Genomic DNA, 23,875 nt, shown 5'->3' with positions numbered 1-23,875 from the left:
TTTTAAATATTTCCCAAATTATGTTTAACAGAGGAAAGAAATTTTCACAGTATGTCTGATAATATTTTTTCTACTGGAGAAAGTCTTATTTGTTTTATTTCGGCTAGATTAAAACCAGTTATTAATTTTTTAAAAACATTTTTGGGACAAAATTATTACCTTTTTAAGCAAATTTTTTTTTCAATAATCTACAAAACAAACCATTGTTATACAATAGCTTGCCTAATTACCCTAACCTGCCTAGATAACCTTAATAACCTAGTTAAGACTTTAAATTTCACTTTAAGCTGTATAGAAGTGTGTTGAAAAATATCTAGTAAAATATTATTTACTGTCATCATGAAAAAGATAAAATAAATTAGTTATTAGAGATGACTTATTAAAACTATTATGCTTAGAAATGTGCTGAAACAATCTTCCCTCCATTAAACAGAAATTGGTGAAAAAAATAAACAGGGGCGCTAATAATTCAGGGAGGCTAATAATTCTGACTTCAACTGTAATGAAATTAAGTTGACTAGACAGAACATGAAATATTTTGTGCTCATATTGTCTGCAATGAAATACAAGTCAAGGTAAATTTGTAAATCACTACTTTCTTTTTTTATTTGCATTTTTCATACTGTCCCAACTCTTTCTGATTTAGGGTTGTAGAAACACACCAGACTTAAAATGTCTGGAATAGACCTTTTAAAATATCCAGATATTCCAGAAATTATCCATTGGAACTCTGTTTTGTTGTCATGACTTTCATCATATCACTCTATTTACAGTGTATTTAAAATAATGTTTGATTGTTTTCTTATAGTAATGCTTACCATTCATATATTTCACCTAGTGGAAAATACATTCAACTAAAGTGTTGCATGCAGAACGGTTGCAAACAATTTATTTGTGTTGAATTTAAACAATCAAATTAAATTGAATAATGTTCAACTTAATTTGTTTGTTTAAATTCAACACAAATAAATTGTTTACAACCACTTAACGTAAAAAAATTTGAGTAAATCCAAGGAATCATCTCTGAATAATTTTTTTCAGTGCAGGCAGAAAAATCACTTGAAGATAATAATAATAAAGTTTCATTAACATTTTCCAGCAAATTCAGAGAACGTTTCTTTACTTTGATTTGTTTCCAGGTAACATCCATTCACCATTGATGACCAACAAAAATTTACGGCCCAGAAGCAACAGCAGGAAGGTCACTCTAGCAACAAATCAATGCAATAAGTGCTTTATTGGGGTTCCCGCTTAAAATGGAAGCTCTTTATGAGTAGACACCATCGTTTGACCTCTCTAAAGATGGGAAATGAGATGTAATGGAAGCTACATTTGCCAGCTGGAATTTATTAATATGTCAACATCTCAATGCGTAACTCGTTTCTTTTCCACCCGTGGAGGTGCCACTATAAAATACCATTCAGAGGAGTAGAAAGAGACACTTAGGGAGCAGAGTTCTGAGTTAAAGAAGCAGCAGAAATGGCCTCCTCGCAACTCCACCTGACAGCAACTCTTCTCTGTCTGGCCATGATGGCGGGCATCATATGTGGACGATCGCATATGCTCCTGAACTCTGCACTACAGGCGTCTCGCGGCACTTCTGCGGATGAAGAGGTAAGATGATAATACACCGTCTCTTGTTGCGTTTTCACTGTCAAGCATGACAAGAATGAATATTGAAGTCAAAGCGATTAGCTCTCCTGTGAACTCCTTTCAAATATTTCCCAAATGATGTTTGACAAGAAAAGTTTCACAGTATTTCCTAAAAGGTTTTTTTTTATTCTGGATAAAGTCTGATTTCTTTTATTTTTGGCTAGAATAAAAGCAGTTTTTAATTTTTTACAACCATTTTAAGGTCATTATTTATTATTCAATTTATTTATTATTAATATATCATTAAGCAAATTTGTAAATTTTGAAATGGTACCAGGGCGAAGCAGTGGCGCAGTAGGTAGAGCTGTCGTCTCACAGCAAGAAGGTCGCTGGTTCGAGCCTCAGCACAGTTGGCGTTTCTGTGTGGAGTTTGCATGTTCTCCCTGCATTCGTGTGGGTTTTCTCTGGGTGCTCCGGTTTCCCCCACAGTCCAAAGACATGCGGTACAGGTGAATTGGGTAGGCTAAATTGTCCATAGTGTGTGTGTGGATGTTTCCCAGAGATGGGTTGCGGCTGGAAGGGCATCCACTGCGTAAAAACTTGTTGGATAAGTTGGCGGTTCATTCCGCTGTGGCGACCCCCAATTAATAAAGGGACTAAGCTGACAGGAAAATGAATGAATGAATGAAAAGGTACCACCCCAGTGAAACCTTTTTTTCTGAGATGAAACTTATGGCAGTTAAAGTAACTAATTTCGATTTAAATTCATTAAAATTGAATAAAATATTAATCTAATATTTAGGGCCGTCTTTTGCGCGTCTGACCGGTCTTTAGACTGGTTTTGGGCTGGAAAAAGTCAGATATATTTGGCAATGGGGTATATGCCGAAGCGTGCTAATAGGACTTTTAATTTGCCAGTAACCTGGGTTAAGCACTTCTGGCGAATTGAATGCCAATGCAAAATCCGGTGCGTTTAAGGTCTGTTTTCTTTAAAAATGAGCGATCTCCACTAGCTGAGTGATATCCGATTTAAAGTGGGTGTCAGATTGTACAAGAAGCACTACATTAAATTACATTTCCCCCGCCGTGTCCTTATAATATGAGCATTTATTTTACCCCAGTATATTCAATGGAGCTTCTGCGTTAGCCTGCCGATTCTGACGGGCGCGTGCGAGTAAACAGCTTTTTGTCTCGTTTTACGCTTGAGCAACTAAATAAATGCTAAAGTTTATTTAACTGAATGTATTTTAATGACATTACAACATCGACGCTGTATAAGGAACCGTATAAAATGAGAAAAAGTTCACAATAACAGCTCACCGGAAGTGCATCAGCATGGGAACAGCACTAGCTCTGCATATACCCTATACTGCCTGCAGTCACTATTTTTAATTGTCTTTGGTGATTGGCTAAAGTGGAATAATCAGTTCTGCGATTCCTGTCCAATCAAATCGCACATACAGAACAATCTCAAGACGCAACATCGTTACACGCAATGATTGAGAGACTGACTGCTTCTCAAAGATGAGAAGATGGCGTATGTTTACTGTATGATGACTGAAATGGCCTTAAACAATCACTTAATGACGACAGAATTTTACGTTTTCACACACATGCACATATTGCATGTAAACACATCAACCTTTCACAGCGCCATACTCACTACTCATGAATACTGTTAAAAGTGCTACGTTTTACTCATATTTTGACTAACATTTACAACTTTTTTTTTACTTTACCTGCTCTGCATTGTTTTGGGTAAGTAATGGTACATTTACTTGAGTGTGATTTTTCAGTACTCCGTTCACAACATAGGACATTTTTACGGTACAGTTCAGTAAAAACAACAGTGAAAGAACTGATCGCTTATGTTTTCTCAAACTTCACATTTTGACTGCCTATTTGTTCATCTACAGTCATAATTAAGTCTTTTTTTAATCTTCTAACCTGAATCTCTGCTTTATTTCCCGCAGATACCAGAGAGATACTCGCTTTCTGAGCTGGAGTGGCTGCTCAGTAACTCGGATCCGGCAGTTTTCCAGCCTGACAGCTCATCTCTGGGATCGCTACACAGTGGACTGGAGCTTATGAGAAGAGATACTAAAGAAGAGAGGAAGACCGGCTGCAAAAACTACTTCTGGAAATCCAGAACGGCATGCTAAAACTCGAAGTTACCAACATGCTGGCCATCATTTAGTCTTTCCTTTTCCTGAATCCAACACTCGTCATTTGCTGTCTTTTGAGTAATTTTAGACATTATCTGTGAAGAGTTTTCCACAGTCTCAGTATTATTTTGCTTTGAAGCATTGATTGCTTGCAATAAACTGAATACAGCATAAAAAAGTCAGCGTGTGTTATTTTATTTGCTGCTGGGCTTATTTAAACCCAAAGGTCAAATTCCCTGACTTTCACAGACTACAAAGTTAAATTTCCATGAACTATAATGAATAGTAAAACAGACAGCTCTTGCTGCTCCAGAATTTAGCGATTATGCTAATGCTAAATGTGATGCAAAGTTTCGCACATAATTTAGAGAAGCTTGCCATTTTTTGACGTCTCTTGATCTTTTCTTTTCAACTTTTGATGTTTAAAGAAGTTAATTTTATTGACATTTTATGGTTTCAAACTACTAAAATATCAATAAAGGTCACTTTGTCAAACTGTAGACTTGAATTTTGGACATTAATAGTCGACGGAGCAGAGATCACCCTTCATAGTGCGTGTGGTTTTGTCTAACATGATGCGATCCTGGATTAGCATCTATGCCATTGTTGTTCAAAAATGTAATCCTTTCCTAATCCCCACCCCTGAACCCAATCCTAACTGTAAATTATTCCCAAAATCAGATTCAATTAAACTCATGTTTATTTAAATAGCGCTTTTCACAATGTAGATCGTGCCAAAGCAGCGTAACATAGTTCTAGTAAAGTCCAGATTTCAAAGTTGAAGTTTAGTTTAGTTCATATCTGTGTGGTTTAAGTATCAAGCCAGTGGTAACAATCATGTAGAAGTGCATAACCCTAACTGTAAACCTAAACTTAACATACACTGGAAACTTATCCCTAGTTCTGATTGGCTGACTGGATTTCAAGATCAGCATATACGTTAATTCAAAAACAGGTCCAACTTTGTGAAATCATACTAACAAACACGATAATGTGACAATGCAAAGGTCACATAATGCAATGTGTAACTGTAAATAAAATAAAAAAATTAAGAATGAATGAAATTTATTAATGATTTTAATATTATTATTAATATGGAACCTCTCAATTAATGGATTTTAAACAGTGCAGCCAGGAGACTTCATATTCCTGCCACATCATCTGGACATATATATATATATATAAAACATGAGTAGCAGTGCGATGTGGCTGTATATTGGCACTGGTGGGTGGCGTGCATTGACACGAGGCCACTGGCCGAAGGCCTTAGGGTGCTTTCACACCTACACTTTTGTTTCGGAACCTGTCTTGTTTGTCCAGTTAGCGCGGTTGGTTTGGCATATGTGAAACCACCAATCGCGCTCAGATCCACGCCAAAACAATCGCTCCGAGATCGCTTGAATGAGGTGAAACGAACCCTGGAGCGGATCGATTGTAGTGAGAAATCAAACGATCCAAGCCCGGTTATATCAGTGTTTTATGAATATGTCATATATGCATACGGCTTTATGAAGAGAGAATTATGAGTAGGGCGGGAGGTCATTCAACAGACATCCCAAGCCTTCCGGAAGTTAGGGTAGTCTCCCGCAAGCGCACGGAAACTCCTGGATGGCCGCAATTGAGTGATAATCTCCCGGTAATCACGCGTCTCCCTCCCGGTCCTCAAACACGTCGCGCCCCCGAGTTCCAGGCTGGTTTCCAGCGATTTCCAGCCTGGTTTTAGCTGGACAGGCCGGGCGATCACAAGATAAAACCAGCTTGATCAGCCTAGCCAGGCTGGGAGCCCAGCCAAAACCAGAACGGTCAAGCTTGTTTTAGATGGTTTTAGCTGGTCACTTTCCAGCATGACCAGCTAAGACCAGGCTGGAAATGGCTGGAAACCAGCCTGGAAGTGGCCAAAACCCTTCTAAAACCAAGATGGTCAACCACCTAAAACCAACCAACCAGCCTAGGCTGGTTTAAGCTGGATTTTTCAGCAGGGCAGTGACGATATACAGCCATATAGCACTACTAAGAGTGTGATATTGCGTTTAAACAACAGTTCGACAGCATAATTGTGTATATAAAAAAGGAAATCAAACGCAGAGAGTCTAGAAACCCTTTTGCATTAGGAACTACTTTCTTCCGCCGCTTATTCACATCTGCAGTTCACCATCAGAACAGCAGAAGCCGTCACAAAACAGGTGATTTTACAGACATTTTAAGATTATAAGGCTGAACGGCAGTCTACAGAGATATCTCCCAACAGTATTACAGTCTACATGTACTGCAGTATTGCTCTGTTGCAATCGGTAGATCACAATAATTACTCGAAAAAAGCAGCACAATCAATGGCAAATTGCTGTTGTGTTTGCTATAAGGAAAAACGCTAAACACATGCGAGCATTTCTTCTTTCTTTCTTGCAACACAACACACTTTCCTGATATGTGAAGTCTAAAGATATGCGCTCAAGGTGAATTGGGTAAGCTAAATTGTCCGTAGTGTATGTGTGTGAATGCGTGTATAGGTGTTTCCCAGTCATGGGTTGCAGCTGGAAGAGTATCTACTGTGTAAAAAAACATATGCTGGATAAGCTGGCAGTTCATTCCGCTTTGGCAACCCCACATTAATGAATGGACTAAGCCGAAAAGAAATGAATGAATACTTATAAATAACAGTAAATAACGATAGCAAGTTAGGCATAGACTGTACAGGCGGCTACTTTTATTGTGAAAATATGCTCCGCCCCTTACTTCCGTTCAGTGGCTGCTGGTCTTAAACTGCTGCTGAGAGGTTGCTTCTGGATATCCCAATACTGATCATTTTCCTCCCAAACCCCACTGGAGTTTTTCAGTTTTTTATTATGTGGCTTAAAAAAGGGCAGCACATACTAGTCGTCAACAAGACTTTTATTTTACAACTGCGTTAAACCGGAAAAACGTCCTTGCTTCGTTCCACAACAAACATGGAAGTTTAAACGCACATCATCAAGATTGCGTGTTTAAATATATATTAAAACCTTGCGTCATTGTTAGTACAGTGTCGATAACATGGGAGGTGGTGACCTTGTAAGTATTTTTTGTCTATAGTGCTGTTGCTAATGTTAACCATCGGTTGTGGACCGGCTAAAGTTAGCTTGTTTATGTCACGTACCAGTGTCAATAATTGACCGTAATTGAAAATAAACGTTTATCAATAACTTGTAATTATTATAATTTATTAAAAAATATCTACTCACAGCGTATGGATACTAATTAACCTTGGTTTTATTATTGTGAAATTGTTTCAGCCATGCTATTTTTGATATTGATTTGGATTAACAGTTTAAATATTAATACATTGGTAAATAATGGTTATAACCAACTTAAACTCTAAACTATAATTTAGAAAAACAATGGTTAATATGTACTGACTATGGTATTTCGGTTTTATTTGGTTAGTAAAACCATGGGATCATGTCTTTTGTTTTTGTTTTTTGAGTATTATTAATATCTTTCCTACTTAAATCTCTATTACTATTTTCGTTTCTACCAAACCTACCAAAAACATGGTCAATGTGTTTTTACCTTTTTGCAGTTATACGCCTCATTTTCTATTTAATTATGAGATTTAAATACTGCATTTAAATGATGCTAAAACTACATGCTGCTTCTCTGGACTTTTTAAAGAAACTTCTCAAGACTCATTTTTTTATCGTTGCTTTTAATTTAGGTTGAGTATTTTTGTCAATTTAATCATTCAATTTTATTGTTCATATTTTATTGTCTTACAGTGGTGTTTTTACAGTTTTTTTTTTGTTCTGCTTTGTTACTGTTTGCCTTGTAGTGCTTAATGTCTGAGAAAAGCGCACTATAAATAAAATGTATTATTATTATTATTATTGCATTTTAGTGACATATTAAGCACTATTTTTTAGCTGAGTTAGCTTGTCAGATGGTCATTATAACCACACTTTTTGATATACCAAAAATATTCTCCAAAGATTTCTAATAAAGAAATGTGAAATAATTATTTTTAAAAATCTTATTTATTTATTTATTAATTTTTCTTGTCGGCTTAGTCCCTTTATTAATCCGCGATCGCCACAGCGGAATGAACCACCAACTTATCCAGCATGTTTTTACGCAGTGAATGACCTTTCAGCCGCAACCCATCTCTGGAGAACATCCACAAACACACTCATACACTACTGCCAATTTAGCCTTCCCAATTCACCTGTATCGCATAGCTTTGGACTGTGGGGGAAATCGGAGCACCCAGAGGAAACCCATGCGAATGCAGGGAGAACATGCAAACTCCACACATAAACACCAACTGACCCAGCCAAGGTTTGAACCAGTGACCTTCGTACTGTGAGGTGACAGCACTACCCACTGCGCCACTGTGTCGCCCAAAATTCATATTTATTACACTATTAGAAAAATTGAAATCTGTTCAAGTTTTAAAGTAAAAACTATAGTCTATTCTCGTTCATTAGGCAATTGACAAACTGGCCAGCACATTCAACTTTCCTCAGTCAGAATTTGGTCATTTGAATAAAAAAAATATTAAAACATAATAATGATTATGATAATAATAATATTCATTTTTCTTTTTCGGCTTAGTCCCTTTTAAATCTGTGGTCGCCACAGCTTAATGTAGAGCTTCACAATTTTTCTAGCCTCTCTTGTAAAAAAAAAAAAAAAAAAGTACATTTGAAAATTCATGGATAACAACAATAGCCAAAAATAGCATTAAAATTAATTTTAAAATGTTCCACTTTCGCTAATCTTTCTATTGCTCATTTTTGGTTTCAAGATTAAGGTCTAAGATTTAGAAATAAAAATGACCATCTGTTAAATGCTTTCTCTGTTCAAAAACAATGCAGTAATGAAAGATGACATCTCTTATGTCAGATTGTAAAATGAAAATATTTGTTAGCATTGGCCAAAACTGATTAGCTGACGTCACACCAAAGCGAAAGCCAACAGAGTATTTCGCTTGGTTTTAAATCCTTTTTTAATGGGTTATTTCCATTATTTACAGCACAGTCAAAATAGGACAAATGAGCTCATGTGTGGGACAAATTTTAGACTTTTGTCAGTGCGGGGTGGGTTTCCGAACCATACAAACCCCCACTGGCTATGGGCCTGAACCATGGTGTCTTGTTTTATTTGTAGCAAAACCATTGTTTTCATAAGACATCATGTGTTATAAAGGTAAAGTTGGTTATATATTCGCACATTCGTTCATTTTAACAGTCTTATTAAAGTCTAATTATTCTAATTTGTGAATATTTGGTCCAACATCAAATTTAAGTGTGACTTCCAAACAAAAAGCACTATTTAATTGACTGAGCAATGTTGTACTTTAATGGTCAATGGCTGCTAATATGATAATACTTTTGTGAAATTAAATTGTTAAAGAAAGTGTCAGAATGTGTGAATGTATTCTTATACATGTGTTTTTTTTTTTTAAGTATTATTATTTTCTCTACTTAAATCTCTATTACCGTTTCCACTAATCCTACCAGAACTTGAAGAAAAGCTGGCATCCGCAGACTCTGAAAAACATCGAGCGAGTGTGGAAAGCGGAGCAGAAGCATGAAGCAGAGAGGAAGAAGATCGAGGAGCTGCAGAAGGAGCTGAAAGAGGAGCGGGCCCGAGAAGAGATCACCAGATTTGCGCAAGAGACTGGCGCTGTAAAGTGTGTAACATTCAGACACATCTTACTAGTATAGTATTAATCCCACAACAATGCTTTTCATTTAAGAAATTAAAGGGACAGTTCATCCAAAAATTAACATTTTGGCATTATTTACTCACCAAATGTTTTTGAGTTGTCTTTTTTTGTTCTGTAAATACAAATCAAGGTATGATTAGGAATGTTGGAATCCTCTAAATATTGACATCCGTTGTAAGACAAATGCTATGGTCAATCGGTTTCCAGCATCCAAATATCTTCATTTGTGTTCAACTGAACAAAAAAAGCTCAATCTGTTCTGGAAGTCGAAGGTGAGTAAGTGATGATGACCGCATAAAAAGGTGAATTATCCCTTTAATTTTAATGTACAGTTGAAGTCAGAATTATTAGCCCCCGTTTGAATTTAGTTTTTTTAATATTTCCTAAGTTAGAGAGCAAGGAAATTTTCACAGTATGTCTAATAATATTTTTTCTACTTGAGAAAGTCTTATTTGTTTTATTTTGTCTAGAATAAAAGCAGTTTTTTAAAAAAAAAAAAAAAAACATCTCAAGGACAAAATTATTAGCCCTTTTAATCTATATATTTTTTCGATTGTCTACAGAACAAACCATCGTTATGCAGTAATTGCCTAATTAGCCTAACCTTTCTAGTTACCCTAATTAACCTAGTTAAGCCTTTAAGTGAAGTTTTTGAAAGTAATTTCGAGAGGAGCATGTGATAGGATTGACTACAGCTGATCCTTATCACTAATCACTAACTAGCCAATCGGATCTCTCTAAATTTAATATAAATATCCCCCGCCCCCTCAATCTATCCCTTCTCCCTCCTCCTCAATTCTATGTTTGGGCGACACAATGGCTTAGTGGCTAGCACTGTTGCCCCACAGTTAGGAGGTCGTTGGTTCAAACACTAGCTGAGCCAACCGACACTCTCTGTGCAGAGTTTGCATGTTCTCCCCGTGTTCGCGTGGGTTTTCCCCTGGTGCTCTGGTTTCCTCCCACACTCAAAAACATGCAACAAAAGTTAAAGTCAGAAGCACTTACTACAAATTAGCACAGTTAGCGGTCTATTCTTGGGAAGTTATCGAGAACTACCTGATCTCATATGCCTCCTAATGCTTATTGATCAGGCGGGAGCCTTGGGCTCATCTGTCTTTGAGCTCAGGGTTCTCTCCCGGGACAGCATGCCAAACTTGCTTTAATAGTCAAGCATTTTCTAAGTGTGAACTTTTGAAAAGTCACTTTAAGCTGTATAGAAGTGTCTTTGAAAAAATATCTAGTCAAATATTATTTACTGTCATCATGACAAAGATTAAATAAATCAGTTATTAGAAATCATGTTTAGAAATGTGTTGAAAAAATCTTCCCGTTAAACAGAAAGTGGGGGGGAAAATAAACAGGGGGCTAATAATTCTGACTTCAACTTTATGTTAGGGGCTGATGGTATTAGAAAAATATAACATTGCAATTAAAAAAAATAATTATTCTGCAACATATAATCTAATATGAACACAATTTCACTGGATGAGTTTAATAACTATTTGGAAGAAATTTGTATGAACTGGGATTCAAGAATTGATTGGGATGATTCTGTAGGGGAGTATATATGCATGAAATACAATCTACAAGCGTTGATAAATCCAATAACGAAAAAGACACCTTTTGAATAAACACCATTTGATTGTTTTCCAATGAGTCAAACTGTATTTGGGTGTACAGAAATTGAATAATCACATGTTAAATAATACTGCATAGGCTTCGTTTTATAAACAATAGACCCTTTTCACATGATGTCACGCCGTGTCCGGTTTTACTCCACGAGGTGTATCTTTACTTCCGCCTACACAGAACTTTCCACAGAGAACCCACCCAGTCAGCTGTATATTCACTACAGATACGGTTAGATGGTGACTACGGCTGTTTTCTAACAATAAGAAGGATACATTTTAATTATATTATTATATTAAAATGCAGTATTATTTGATTATGTAATTATTTGTAGCTTATTATTAATTAGGGTAAAAGGTATACAGATATTAAGTTCAATTCAATTCAGCTTTATTTGTATAGCGCTTTTACAATGTAGATTGTGTCAAAGCAGCTTCACATAAATGGTCATAGTAACTGGAACAGTGTAGTTCAGGTTTTAGTGTTTAAGTTCAGTTCAGTTCAGTTTAGCTCAGTTCAGTGTGATTTAATCATTACTGAGAGTTCAAACACTGAAGAGCAAATTCATCGATGCGTAGCTCTACCAATCCTGAACCATGCGAGGCAGTGGCGACAGCGAAGAGGGAAAAAAAACTTCACCTGATGGGAGTGAAGAAAAAAAACCTTGAGGGAACCAGACTCAGTTGGGCACGACCATTTTAATTTCTCCGCTGGCCAAAAGTCTTGTGCAGAGCTTCATTCGCCGTGGTTTAGGCTGGAAGATGGCCTCAGCGAAGACTCGTCTGTCCCTGGAGCGTCGCTGGAATCAGACTCATGTTCTCCACTCCCCACGACCATCAGCGCAGCAGCAGCTCAGGATATGGCCTGGTCCCGGATATGGAATCCTTGGGATCATCACGTCGCTGGTCTTGGATCCAATCAGTGACTCCGCATAATCTGAGGACCTCGGGATGAGTATCCCCAGGTGAAAATAGAGAATAAAGAGAATAATTAAATCCCCCCAGTAGGTGGCGGCAGGACACTAAAGGTCTTAATTCATTCTAACAGAGAAACTGATAAAAACGTTGATAAATCAGTAAATACTAAATGATGAAACTAATTGCATTTATAAATGAAATACTTACCAGATAATATTAGAAAATTTAATAAAGACTTTTACTCATGCTGGAACATTCACATAACAAATAATATACATTTATATTTACAGCAGCATCAAAGTAAAAATAAATCCATTATTGAGGAAATAAACTGAATTGATAAGGGAAAAGGTTGCAAGCATATCATTTTCTTGATAAACAATAACTCCTTTAATTCCTAACTAATTCCTATTCTTAATAACTTAAAGAATCATTTTCAAACTCAGAAAGCAGTTCAGTATTAAAAGAGAAACGTTTGGACACATCTCCAATACTTTAACAGACTTAAAACACAATGTCCAATGTTAATATTTTAAGTTGTACATTTTCCAGAGAAGTCTCCCATTCATTCAAAGGTAAACCGGAACTAAAAATACGCTGACGAAAGGGGGAAGTGAATTGACGTCATTGTGAAAAGGGTCTATTTATTCATTCATTCATTCATTCATTTTCTTAGTCCCTTTATTAATCCGGGGTCTATTTAGTCAAAGTTACAATTGTACAATTTCTTATGCCTGAACGCTTAAAAACCCTTACATGGTCACAGATCTGCAAAAACATTTGTGAAATGATAAAATATCAAAGTCAAAGTCAGCTTTATTGTCAATTCAGCCACATGTACAAGACATATAGAGAATCGAAATTGCGTTATTCTTAGACCCAAGGTGCTTAACATTAATATAAAAATATATATATATAAAAAATAGTAGAGTTTAAGAAAAAGAAAATTTACAGTATATACATTGTACATAAAATGTGGTCTAAAAAATATACATAGGTAATAAAATTGTAAACAATACAGTGACATTAAGGGCATATAGCAAATGAGTGCAAAGTAAACCAGAGTTGTGCAGATAAAGAACAGTATAGTGCAAAAAGAACTTGTAAACATGATAATTGTGATAAAGTGACAGTGTCATATTGGGAGGTAGTATGGTGTGTCTGCATAAAGTAACCAGTGCAGATGAGTGTGTGTGTTTGTGTTATAATCCAGACTCAACATTGCGTATACTTACGATGTGACTATTGCGAATGATCGCATTGTGATATCGATGCTGAAATGATATATTGTGCAGCCCTAGTATATGTGGTCCTCAGCTCTGTGGTATAATATGATATCATATCAGTGCTGTAATAGGAAATTCCTCAATATTTGCAGGAAGAAAGATGACCGTTTGGACTGGATGTACCAGGGTCCATCGGGACAGATCTCTCGGGAGGAATACCTTCTGGGTCGCCCCATTGACAAGCAGATCACCCAGCAATATGAGGACCAGGAGAGCGGCCCATCCGCTGAGACTGGGCTCCTGCCTGGGTCCATATTTAACCCCTCCAGTGCTGCCTCCACCAATGATATGGCTGCCAAAATCAGAGAAGACCCTCTTTTTGAGATCCGGTAAGTTGGAATTGTGATTTAAGTTTATTTTTTGTTCACCCAAAAATGAAAATCCTACCATCATTTAAGTAGTTTCTTTTTTCTGTTGAACACAAAATAAAAAAAAGATTAAAAATAGCCGGAAACCTGTAACCATTGACTTCCGTAATATTTGTTGCTGCCTAATGTGCTGTTGGTCAAGCCTTGTCATTTCAATTTCTGACACAGTCATGTTGCCTAAATTATTTGGCTCTTGTCAAAAAAAGTCCTCAGTAATCATAATAACCTGTCAGAAAGGGGTCTATGTATGTGTAACCCCGCCGGTCCTACACCACCCAATCGGCGACCCTCCGTATGGGACTCGGTTGCTCTACCAAGGAGGCTAAAGACCGTGGCCTCTTGCGTCTTGTCACACATCTTCCTCTTACGGATGATGGAGGCCACTGTGCTCATTGGAACTTTCAGAGCAGCAGAAATGTTTCTGTAACCTTCCCCAGCCTTGTTTCTCGAAGGTGTACAGGCAATTCCTTTGTCTTCATGCTTGGTTTGTGCTTTGACATGCACTGTCAACCCTGGGACCTTATATAGACAGGTGTATGCCTTTTCTAATCATGTCCAATCAACTGAATTGACTACAGGTGAACTCCAATTAAGCTGCTGAAACATCTTAAGAATGATCAGTGGAAACAGAATGTACCTGAACTCAATTTAGAGCTTCATGACACAGGCTGTGGATACTTCTCTACATGTGATTTTTCAGGTTCTTTATTTTTAATAAATCTGCAACAATTTCAAAAACCCTTTTTTCACATTGTCATTATGGGGTATTGTGTGTCAGATTTTGAGGAAATAAATTAATTGAATCCATTTTGTAATAAGGCTGTAACATAAAAAATGTGGGAAAAGTGAAGAGCTATGAATACTTTCCGGAATCCGGATGCATTGTGTGTATATATATTATATATATTAGTTAATGTGTGACACAGTAAATGTGTAGGTGCGTGTGTGGGTGTGTGTCTGGTTTGAACCTTTGCTGACTTCTATATATTCTTTCAAACGCTGATAAAATACATTGTTTTGCAGCAAGTATGATCTCTTATTCATTTACAGCAAACGTGAGGAGGAGAAGAAAAGAGGAGTTCTTACAAATCCTGTCAAAATGAAAGAAATCCAGAAGATGGTGAGTAGCATGATTGCAATATATTGTTCTATTTATACTTTTTTGCATAATTTAAACCTTAACTTTATTTCAATTTATTATCACGGATTGGAAATAACACTCAAGCAGCGGCATTGGAAATTTAATTGTGGGTAATACGAATTTATTTTAAGTTAAAGAAATTCAGAAGTTTGGCATTCTGGGACGTGTTCTTACACTCCAGTTTATGAAATGAAGGATAATTTATTTAAAATGACGTTACAATTTTTAAACTTGTTTTGTATTGACTCATTTCCCAGAGATGAGTTGCGGCTGGAAGGGCATCCGCTGCGTAAAAACTTGCTGGATAAGTTGGCGGTTCATTCCGCTGTGGCGACCCCGGATTAATAAAGGGACTAAGCCGACAAGAAAATGAATGAATAAATGTATTGGTTCAGTTTCCAATTTGAGTTCTGTAATTAAATTTGATTAAAATTCTATCAGGAGGAAGGTTTGTGTTTTGTTTTGCTTTAATCCATCAATTAAGACGCAGTTTTCAAGGCTTTGATGGTGGAGTTTCAAGCCTGACAGCACCTGTCTGTGTTTGCTTATTCGTTTTTCACCACATAGTTGCGTCAAAATCTGGAAAAGGAGAAAAAGAAGAAAAGGAAAAAGGAAAAGAAAGAGAAAAAAGAGAAGAGGAAGGACAAAGAGCACAGGAGGAGGAGTTCGAGCTCTGAGGACGAGCGCAGGAAGCATAGGTACATATTACATTTAAATAATGGGCTTTATTTTTTGCCATAAATTCTCTTTGCTCCATATTCGAGAGAAGAACTGAATATGAGTTTGTTTTACTGAATATGTGTCTGATTTGCCAGGTCAAGGGAGGAAAAATCAGATGTCACAACCTCTAATGGACATCACAGATCTGGCTATGGACTTCAAGTAAGCGATTTGCATTCCAATTGACATTTTTAATATTAAATTTAATTCCTTTAAGTTTTATAAGGCTTCAGCATTTCACTTCGTGACCTCATTTATAGATTCTAAAGGTAGTTATTGGCTCTGCATAATTAAAAACATTGCAATTTTTTTTTTCAGCCATGCCATTTCCACACCACTGGTTTACAATGACCTTGTAATATTAATCAAACAATACTTTGTAAACAAAAAATAGTGAACGTTTCTTGTCTTTCAGTTACCAGCACACAGGTCCACTCACTCATCAGCGTCCAACCACACAGATCACCGCTCAAGAGACAGAAGTCGATCCCCGTTGTCTCACAAAGCAGACCGGGACAATCACTCCTCTCGAGAGTCGGAGCGGAAAGCTAAACCCAAAGCCCCCAGTCCACCGAGACACAGAGACCGCTATCAACGGCCACAGTACACCAATTACAGCAAGTATGATATGACCATTTGCAATGTCATGCGATTAGATTGGATTATTAAACGTTTATTATGACATTCCAAGGTATGTTATGTTCGAGATAAAGCACATCTAGGAGGTTGTTATCACAGAATAAAGCCTGACAGCCTTTTAGGCAGCCTGACACAAAGCGGAATAAGACTGAAGGGCTTTATTTTGTGAAAACAACCATCCTGGATGTACTTTATTCCACTTATTACATGAGTACTTGCCACAAAATATGAAAATAAGACACAAAACATTGTTATGAGCTGTAATAGATTATTATTATTTTTATTAAATGCAACCCTGACAGAAACAAGTATGGCTGATGGAAGCTGATGGAGTATACACTAACTTGTGCAAAGACAGACCAGTCAAAAACGCTAATTATTACACTTATTACATGGCTACGAACCACAAAACGTAAAAATTAGACAAAACATTGTTCTGAGCCTTAAAAGATCATTAATTCTTTAATTAAACGCAACACTGAAACAAGACTGGCTGAGGAAAGGTGATGGAGTATACACTAACTTGCGTATTGTTTAGTTACAAGATGCTGCTAAACAGTCAAAAAATGTAAATTACTACGCATATTACACGACTACTTGCTACAAAACGTAAAAATGAGATGCAAAACATTGTTCTGAGCAGTAATAGTTTCTTAAATATTTGGAGGAAAAACTGATAGAAATGAAAACTGCTGAATGGAGCATATGCTAACCTATGATTTATTCAGTCACAAGATGGCCCCAAACAATCAAAAACGCAAATTATTACACGTATAATACGACTACTTGCCACAAAGTAAAAATTAGATGCAAAATTTTGTTCTGAGCAGTAATAGTTTATTAAATCTTTGGAGGAAAAGCTGACAGGAACGAAAACTGCTGAATGGAGCATACACTAACCTATGTTTTATTCAGTCACAAGATGGCACCAAACAGACAAAAACACAAAATATTACACTTATTACACAGCTATTTGCCACAAAAACTTAAAACTAAGACACGAAACATTGTTCTTAGCTTTAATAGATTATTAATTGTTTAATTAAACGCAACACTGACTGAAACAAGACTGGCTAAGGGAAGCTAATAGAGCGTACAATAACTTGTGCATTGTTCAGTCACAAGATGGCGCCAAACAGTCAAAAAACGTGAATTGCAACACTTAATACACGACTACTTGCTACAAAACATAAACATTAGACACAAAATGTTGTTCTGAGCAGTAATAGTTTATTAATTCTTTAAAGGAAAAGCTGACTGAAATGAAAACTGCTGAATGGAGCATACGGTAACCTATGTTTTATTCAGTCACATGATGGCACCAAACAGTCAAAAAAGCAAATTATTACACTTATTACACAGCTGTTGGCCATAAAAACGTAAAAATTAGACACAAAACATTGTTCTGAGCAGTAATAATTTATTAATACTTTAAAGAAAAAGCTGACAGAAATGAAAACTGCTGAATGGAGCATACATTAACCTATGTTTTTTATTTAATTCCAAGATGGCACCAAACAGTCAAAAACAAAAATTATTGCACTTATTACACAGCTATTTGCTACAAAATGTAAAAATTAGACACAAAACAATGTTCTGAGCTGTGATAGATGATTAATTATTTAAAGGAAAAGCTGGCAGAAATGAAGACTGCTGAATTCTGCATACGATAACCTATGTTTTTTATTTAGTTCCAAGATGGCGCCAAACAATCAAAAAACTTAAATTATTACATGTATAAAATGGTTACTTGCCACAAAATGTACAAATGAGATGCAAAACGTTGTTCTGAGCAGTATTAGATGATTAATTCTTTAAAGGAAAAGCTGACTGAAATGAAAACTGCTGAACGGAGCATACACTAACCTATGTTTTATTCAGTCGCAAGATGGCACTAAACAGTCAAAAATGCAAATCATTACATGGCTGCTTGCCACAAAACAAGAATTATACACAAAACATTGTTGTGAGCAGTAATCGATTATTAATTCTTTAAAGGGAACGCTGACAGAAACCCGTATGAATCTGTATTATTAGTTTCAATGGTTGTTATCCAGACGTCTTTTTCCAAGCTTTACGTTTATTTAGAGCTAGTAATTTATTACAGCTTAGATCAGTGTTTTGTGTTGACTAGTTTAGTTTTGTGGTAAATAGTCATGTAATAAATGGGATAATATACCTTCAGGCAGGCTTTATTCTGTGAATACCACCGTCTGGATGTACATTATGCCTTACATCAAATTCAGTCAAACTGTACTAGTGGGACCTATCATTGTTGTTAATAAATAAAACACTTCTGCTTCCCTCAGGCGTCTCTCCGCTGAAGAGTTGGAGAAGAAGAGAAGGGAAATGATGGATTTTGCCCGTGAAAGAGAAGTGGAAAGGGAAAATAATGTGCAGAGATACAAGCGTCAAGAGGAGCAGGAGAAAGCCAGAGAGGATGCCAAACAGGACCGTCATGCTGGCTTCATACAGTGAGTGTTTGATTTTCAGAAATCAGAATTTGATTAGCAATAATTTAATTGCTGTTAATACACAGTTTTTTTGTTTTGGAAATGATCGTCTAATTCTTGACTGGGCGTCGGGATCATTCTGTAAAAGTTGGTAGTTCATGTGTATTCGCACAGCTTGAGCTTGGCGATATGACAAAAAATCTCCATCTTATATCCTGATAACAATATATATCATGATGTAATAGGATTTCTGTAAATTCAGTCATTTAATTTAATAAGTCATCAGTCCAAGGCGCTCTAAAAGTAAGTGACAAAGATTTAAAGTCTTTATTAACATGGCTATTATTTTAAAAAAGAACCAATATAATAGCTGTGTTAATAAACACTTCTTCGCTTATTTTTTAAATTGCTTTGGACTGATAATTTTTGGTATATTTATATCAATGACTGTAAAAAATATGGACGACGCGACAGCCTCTTTTCCCATTGAACGCCTTGAGGGCAAAACGCCTGCTTGATGGGCACAAACTGTCGCAAAAGACTGCTGAAATTGGAGCCTTGACATGCGCAGAAGGACTGTCTGATGGAGACAGAGGAGGAGCCGCGAAAATGAGCGGAGTTGAGCTTCCAACCAAACGCTTTATGTAAAATCAACTACGCCCCCCGAACTTCTCAGCATGCGTTTGCTGTCTTATCAACACAAATGGATGTAATAACGTTAACAAATATGAGGGTTTTACATATTCAATCGCGCCAGCTCTGGGCCGCAGCGCATAACCTACTCGCGGCATCGCAGGCTGATTCCGGCTCGCGTGCGGCAGCGCCGGCTTGCTCGGCCGCCGCATCTGGCTCTATTGACTCGGGCTGGAATCGGGCAGTGAGTCCAGGCATCCGGAGTAGGTCCAGCAGAGGTAGTCAGTCTGAGCTCTGAGGGGCAAGTCTCCGGCAGGCGAGAATCTAGCCGGAACTGGCCCGAGTGTATTTTGCTATCTGGGTGGTTAGGCGTGTATCAGCAAACTAATAAAGCCCGAAAAAAGCCCTGAACTTAGCGAATAAACAGTGTTCCACCAGGATCATGTATGTCAAAAACTGTAGTTTACTGCTAAGCTCATTTTGTCATGGTAAAATATCACAGAAATCGAGTAATAACACTTCAGTCTCCTGCCGAAGCTCAGACGCCCTGCTTTGAGAAACTGTCAATCACAGCTGTCAATCACGATGACACGCCCAGCATTAAATTACTGCTAAAAACAAACTGTTTACAAAAATGAAGATCTGCACCTATTTCAGCACAATAATCAGTGCCTTAATCGACCAGAACCATCTTTCGGGACATTTTATTGCAAGTGTAATAATTTTTTTTATTTGGGCTCAAGTCTCCTTCATTAACACGGAGGAGGCGGGCTTTATGACTTGTACTGCAGCCAGCCCCCAGGGGGCGATCTAACGGCCGAGACCTTCACTCAAACGCAGGCTTGCGGCACACTTGATTTATATGAATCGCTTATCCAGAGAGCACCAACATATTAATTACCCCGAAGCACTTTTAGTTACTGAGTTCTTCTAACATTACTGCTGGAAGTGATGTTCTTGTACTGGACAACCGTAAAAGGATTTGTCTGATAATGGCTAGCTGATTGATGAGTTATTATCTGACCTGTCTTTACAGTGAGATGAAGCTGGAGAGCGCTGCCACATCTTCTCTGGAGGACCGCGTGAAGAGGAACATTCACTCCATCCAGAGGACGCCTGCTGCGCTGGAGAAGAACTTCATGAGAAGATGAGAACACCACACCACCCATGCACACCTCCCTCTGTAACTTTTAGGATGTGTTTTATTAAAGGCCGCTGTATTTGTGATCTTTGTGCTTGTAAATGAAATGGCCAGATGACACTTGACCTCCTCAATTTTCTTAAATGACCATCTCCAGGGACTCTCCCATTCATATCCTTTCTCTGGACAACCAACATAGAAATGTATGTATAAAGATGCTTGTTTACCATATGCGGATTAGATATCTTTTTTTTTCTCTCACATTTTTGGATACATTTTTGATGATTTCTGATTTAACCCTTTGAGCTAGCTGGTCATTTTGTATTTTGTTCCCCCACTCTTCCGCACATGTTACATATTTTGGTAATCCTGTAAAATTTAGATGTTGTGTAAAGGGTTAAAAAATTAATTCTGTGAAAAGACATTTTTAAATTGGACGTCGTGTTGCCATGGAAATAAATCTTTTAGTGAACCTCCAGTGTCATGTTTCTTACTACAAAATCAGTTATGCAAATTTGCAAACAAATACTTTTCCAATGCTGACAAATAATATACAGTGCATCCGCAAAGTCTTCATAGCGCTTCACTTTTTCCACATTTCTTTATGTTACAGTCTTGCATTAAATTCATTTATTTCCTCAAACATTCTACACACAATACCCCATAATAACAATGTGAAAAATTAGTTTTTGAAATTGTTACAAATTTATTAAAAATAAAAAACCTGAATAATCACATGTACATCAGTATTCACAGCCTTTGCCCAATACTTTGTTGATGCACCTTTGGCAGCAATTTCAACCTCAAGTCTATTTAAATGTGATGCCACAAGCTTGGCACACCTGTCGTTGGGAATTTTTGCCCATTACTCTTTGCAGTATCCCCAATCTCTATCAGGTTGGATGGGAAGCGATGGTGTACAGCGATTTGATGTTCAATAGGATTTAGGTCTGGGCTCTGGCTGGGCCACTCAAGGTGATTCACTGAGTTGTTGTGAATCTACTCCATTGATATTTCAGCAGTGTGCCTTGGGTCGTTGTCCTGCTGGAAGATGAACCGTCACCCCAGTCTGAGGTCAAGAGCACTCTGAAGCAGGTTTTCATTCAGGATGTCTCAGGATGGAAGTGCAGGGGAAGAAGCAAAAGCAAATGGAGGATCGGACATTTTCACTTAAACGTCTATGTGTCCATAAATGTGGAGAGACAAAAAAATCTGAGGTATCTTTCAACCTTACAATTGATTATGGCAAGTTAATGTTTACTGCCTTGGGAGTCACTGCCACATCAATGAGTGTTTACTGCAGTGGTGTAAAGGAACTAATTACAAATACTCAAACTGCTGTAATTGAGTCGTTTTTCTCAGGAATTGTAATTTACTAAAGTAGTTTTATCAATTTGTAGGGATGGCTGACGTGAAACTGACGTTTCGACACAGTGTCGAGATCCCGAAGCGCAAGTGTTTCAAAACGCTGCACCGAAGCATGATCCGAAACACCCAGGTCACGTGACTAAAGTGTTTCGAAACACTTGGTCACGTGACTAAAGCGATTCAAAGCATTTATCATTTCAGAGGTGTTTCAAGACCCGGAGAATCTGCATTTGACTGGCATGATCTAATGTATGATTCTGTCTGGTATGGCCTAGTGGACCGTGCGTGTGCACATTGGTACTGTGATTCAAATTTATTTTGGGTTCGAATCCCGACTAGTCCAAATACTCCAAAATCATATTTTAATCATGTTACCATGTTTTATGGTGTAGTCTAGATAGGATACAGCTGCGGATAAGCCATCAATTTAGCATCATTTTTGTAACACTGTAAAACAATAATTCATATTTTTACAGTACTGTGATGGGTTTAGATTTTGGATAGATGTTAATAAAATACAATGGGAAATTTTATTAATTATATAAATAATTATTGTTAACTTCTGGCCACAACTGTATCTGATATAGCAACAACCCTGTTTTATGAACAAAACAATACAAATTTATTTACAAGGTGTTTATTCGTATGTCACAGCAATGTTGAAACAAAACGATACAATAACAAAGCATTACCAACTGGTATTAATGCATTTCAAAATAACTACATCAGTCTATATTCGAACCCATTATTCCCACATGGTGATCACGAACTCTAACCGCTCGACTAAACCATTTGCAGATTTGAGTCTACAAAGTGGGGTTTGATACCTTAATTTGCTCAACTGTTCTTTGCTGAAGCTGTTTCAGTGAAATACAAATAAAATGACCACTAGGTGTCACCGTAGAGTGGTGTTTCAAAACGTTTCGAAGCTTCGACACATTTGCTTCGATAGTTTCAGTGTTTCACGAAGCCTCGCTTTGCCCACCACTATCAATTTGTACTTTTACTTTCCCTTGAGTTTATAATTATAATTTCAGCAAACTGTTTGGAAGCGTTAAAAGTGGCCAAGAAGATGTCCAAAATATTAACATGCATTCATTGACCCAGAGACTTTAGATCAGTGGTGCTCAACCCTGTTCCTAAAAATCAACCTTCCTGCAAAGTTCAGCTTCAACCCTGATTAAACACACCTGAACCAATTAATTAGGACCTGAACAGCACTTGATAATTACAGGCAGGTGTGTTTGATATGGGTTGCAAATGAAATCTGCAGGAAGGTAGATCTCCAGGAACAGGCTTGAGTAGTGGTGGGCAAAGCGAGGCTTCGTGAAACACTGAAACTATCGAAGCAAATGTGTCGAAGCTTCGAAACGTTTCGAAACACCACTCTAAGGTGACACCTAGTGGTCATTGTATTTGTATTTCACTGAAACAGCTTCAGCGAAGAACAGTTGAGCAAATTGAGGTATCAAACCCCACTTTGTAGCCTGGAATCATCAAATGGTTTAGTCGAGCGGTTAGAGTTTGTGACTACCATGCGGGAATAATGGGTTCGAATCCAGACTGACACAATTGTTTTATTACCAGTTGGTAATGCTTTGTTATTGTATCGTTTTGTTTCAACATTGCTCTGACATACGAATAAACACCTTGTAAATAAATTTGTATTGTTTTGTTCATAAAACAGGGTTGTTGCTATATCAGATACAGTTGTTGCCAGAAGTTAACAATAATTATTTATATTATTAATTAAATTTCCCATTGTATTTTATTAACGTCTATCCAAAACCTAAACCCATCACAGTACTGTAAAAATATGAATTATTGTTTTACAGTATTACAAAAATGATGCTAAATTGATGTCATATCCACAGCTGTATCCTATCTAGGCTACACCATAAAACAGTAACATGATTAAAATACATAAAATCTGGATTTTGGAGTATTTGTACTAGTCGAGATTCGAACCCAAAACAAATTTGGCATAAAGTACCATAGTGCACACGCGCGGTCCACTAGGCCATATTAGACAGAGACATAAATAAGATCATGCAAGTCAAATGCAGATTCTCCGGGTCTTGAAACGCCTCTAAAATGATCGATGCTTTGAATCGCTTTTGT

General features: G+C 37.1%; 2 protein-coding genes across 2 annotated transcripts; both read left to right on the top strand.

The window, feature by feature from the left end:
* The first annotated feature begins 1,437 nt into the window (after positions 1-1,437).
* Positions 1,438-3,929, top strand: sst2 (somatostatin 2). The gene is made up of 2 exons (NM_131727.2): positions 1,438-1,614; positions 3,567-3,929. Exons 1-2 carry the CDS (start codon positions 1,480-1,482, stop codon positions 3,753-3,755), a joined length of 324 nt encoding a protein of 107 aa, NP_571802.1. The 5' UTR covers positions 1,438-1,479; the 3' UTR covers positions 3,756-3,929.
* Positions 3,930-6,493: 2,564 nt separating this feature from the next.
* Positions 6,494-20,858, top strand: cwc25 (CWC25 spliceosome associated protein homolog). Its single transcript, NM_213462.3, has 9 exons — positions 6,494-6,806; positions 9,251-9,423; positions 13,384-13,620; positions 14,710-14,779; positions 15,368-15,498; positions 15,616-15,682; positions 15,936-16,141; positions 18,469-18,633; positions 20,282-20,858. The coding sequence occupies exons 1-9, from the start codon at positions 6,789-6,791 to the stop codon at positions 20,394-20,396; spliced, it is 1,182 nt and encodes a 393-aa protein (NP_998627.1). The 5' UTR covers positions 6,494-6,788; the 3' UTR covers positions 20,397-20,858.
* Positions 20,859-23,875: the final 3,017 nt, after the last annotated feature.

This window comes from Danio rerio, chromosome 2 (genome assembly GCF_049306965.1).
Source record: "Danio rerio strain Tuebingen ecotype United States chromosome 2, GRCz12tu, whole genome shotgun sequence".
Taxonomy (NCBI): Eukaryota; Metazoa; Chordata; class Actinopteri; order Cypriniformes; family Danionidae; genus Danio; species Danio rerio.
This window is presented reverse-complemented; position numbering and strand designations above follow the sequence as displayed.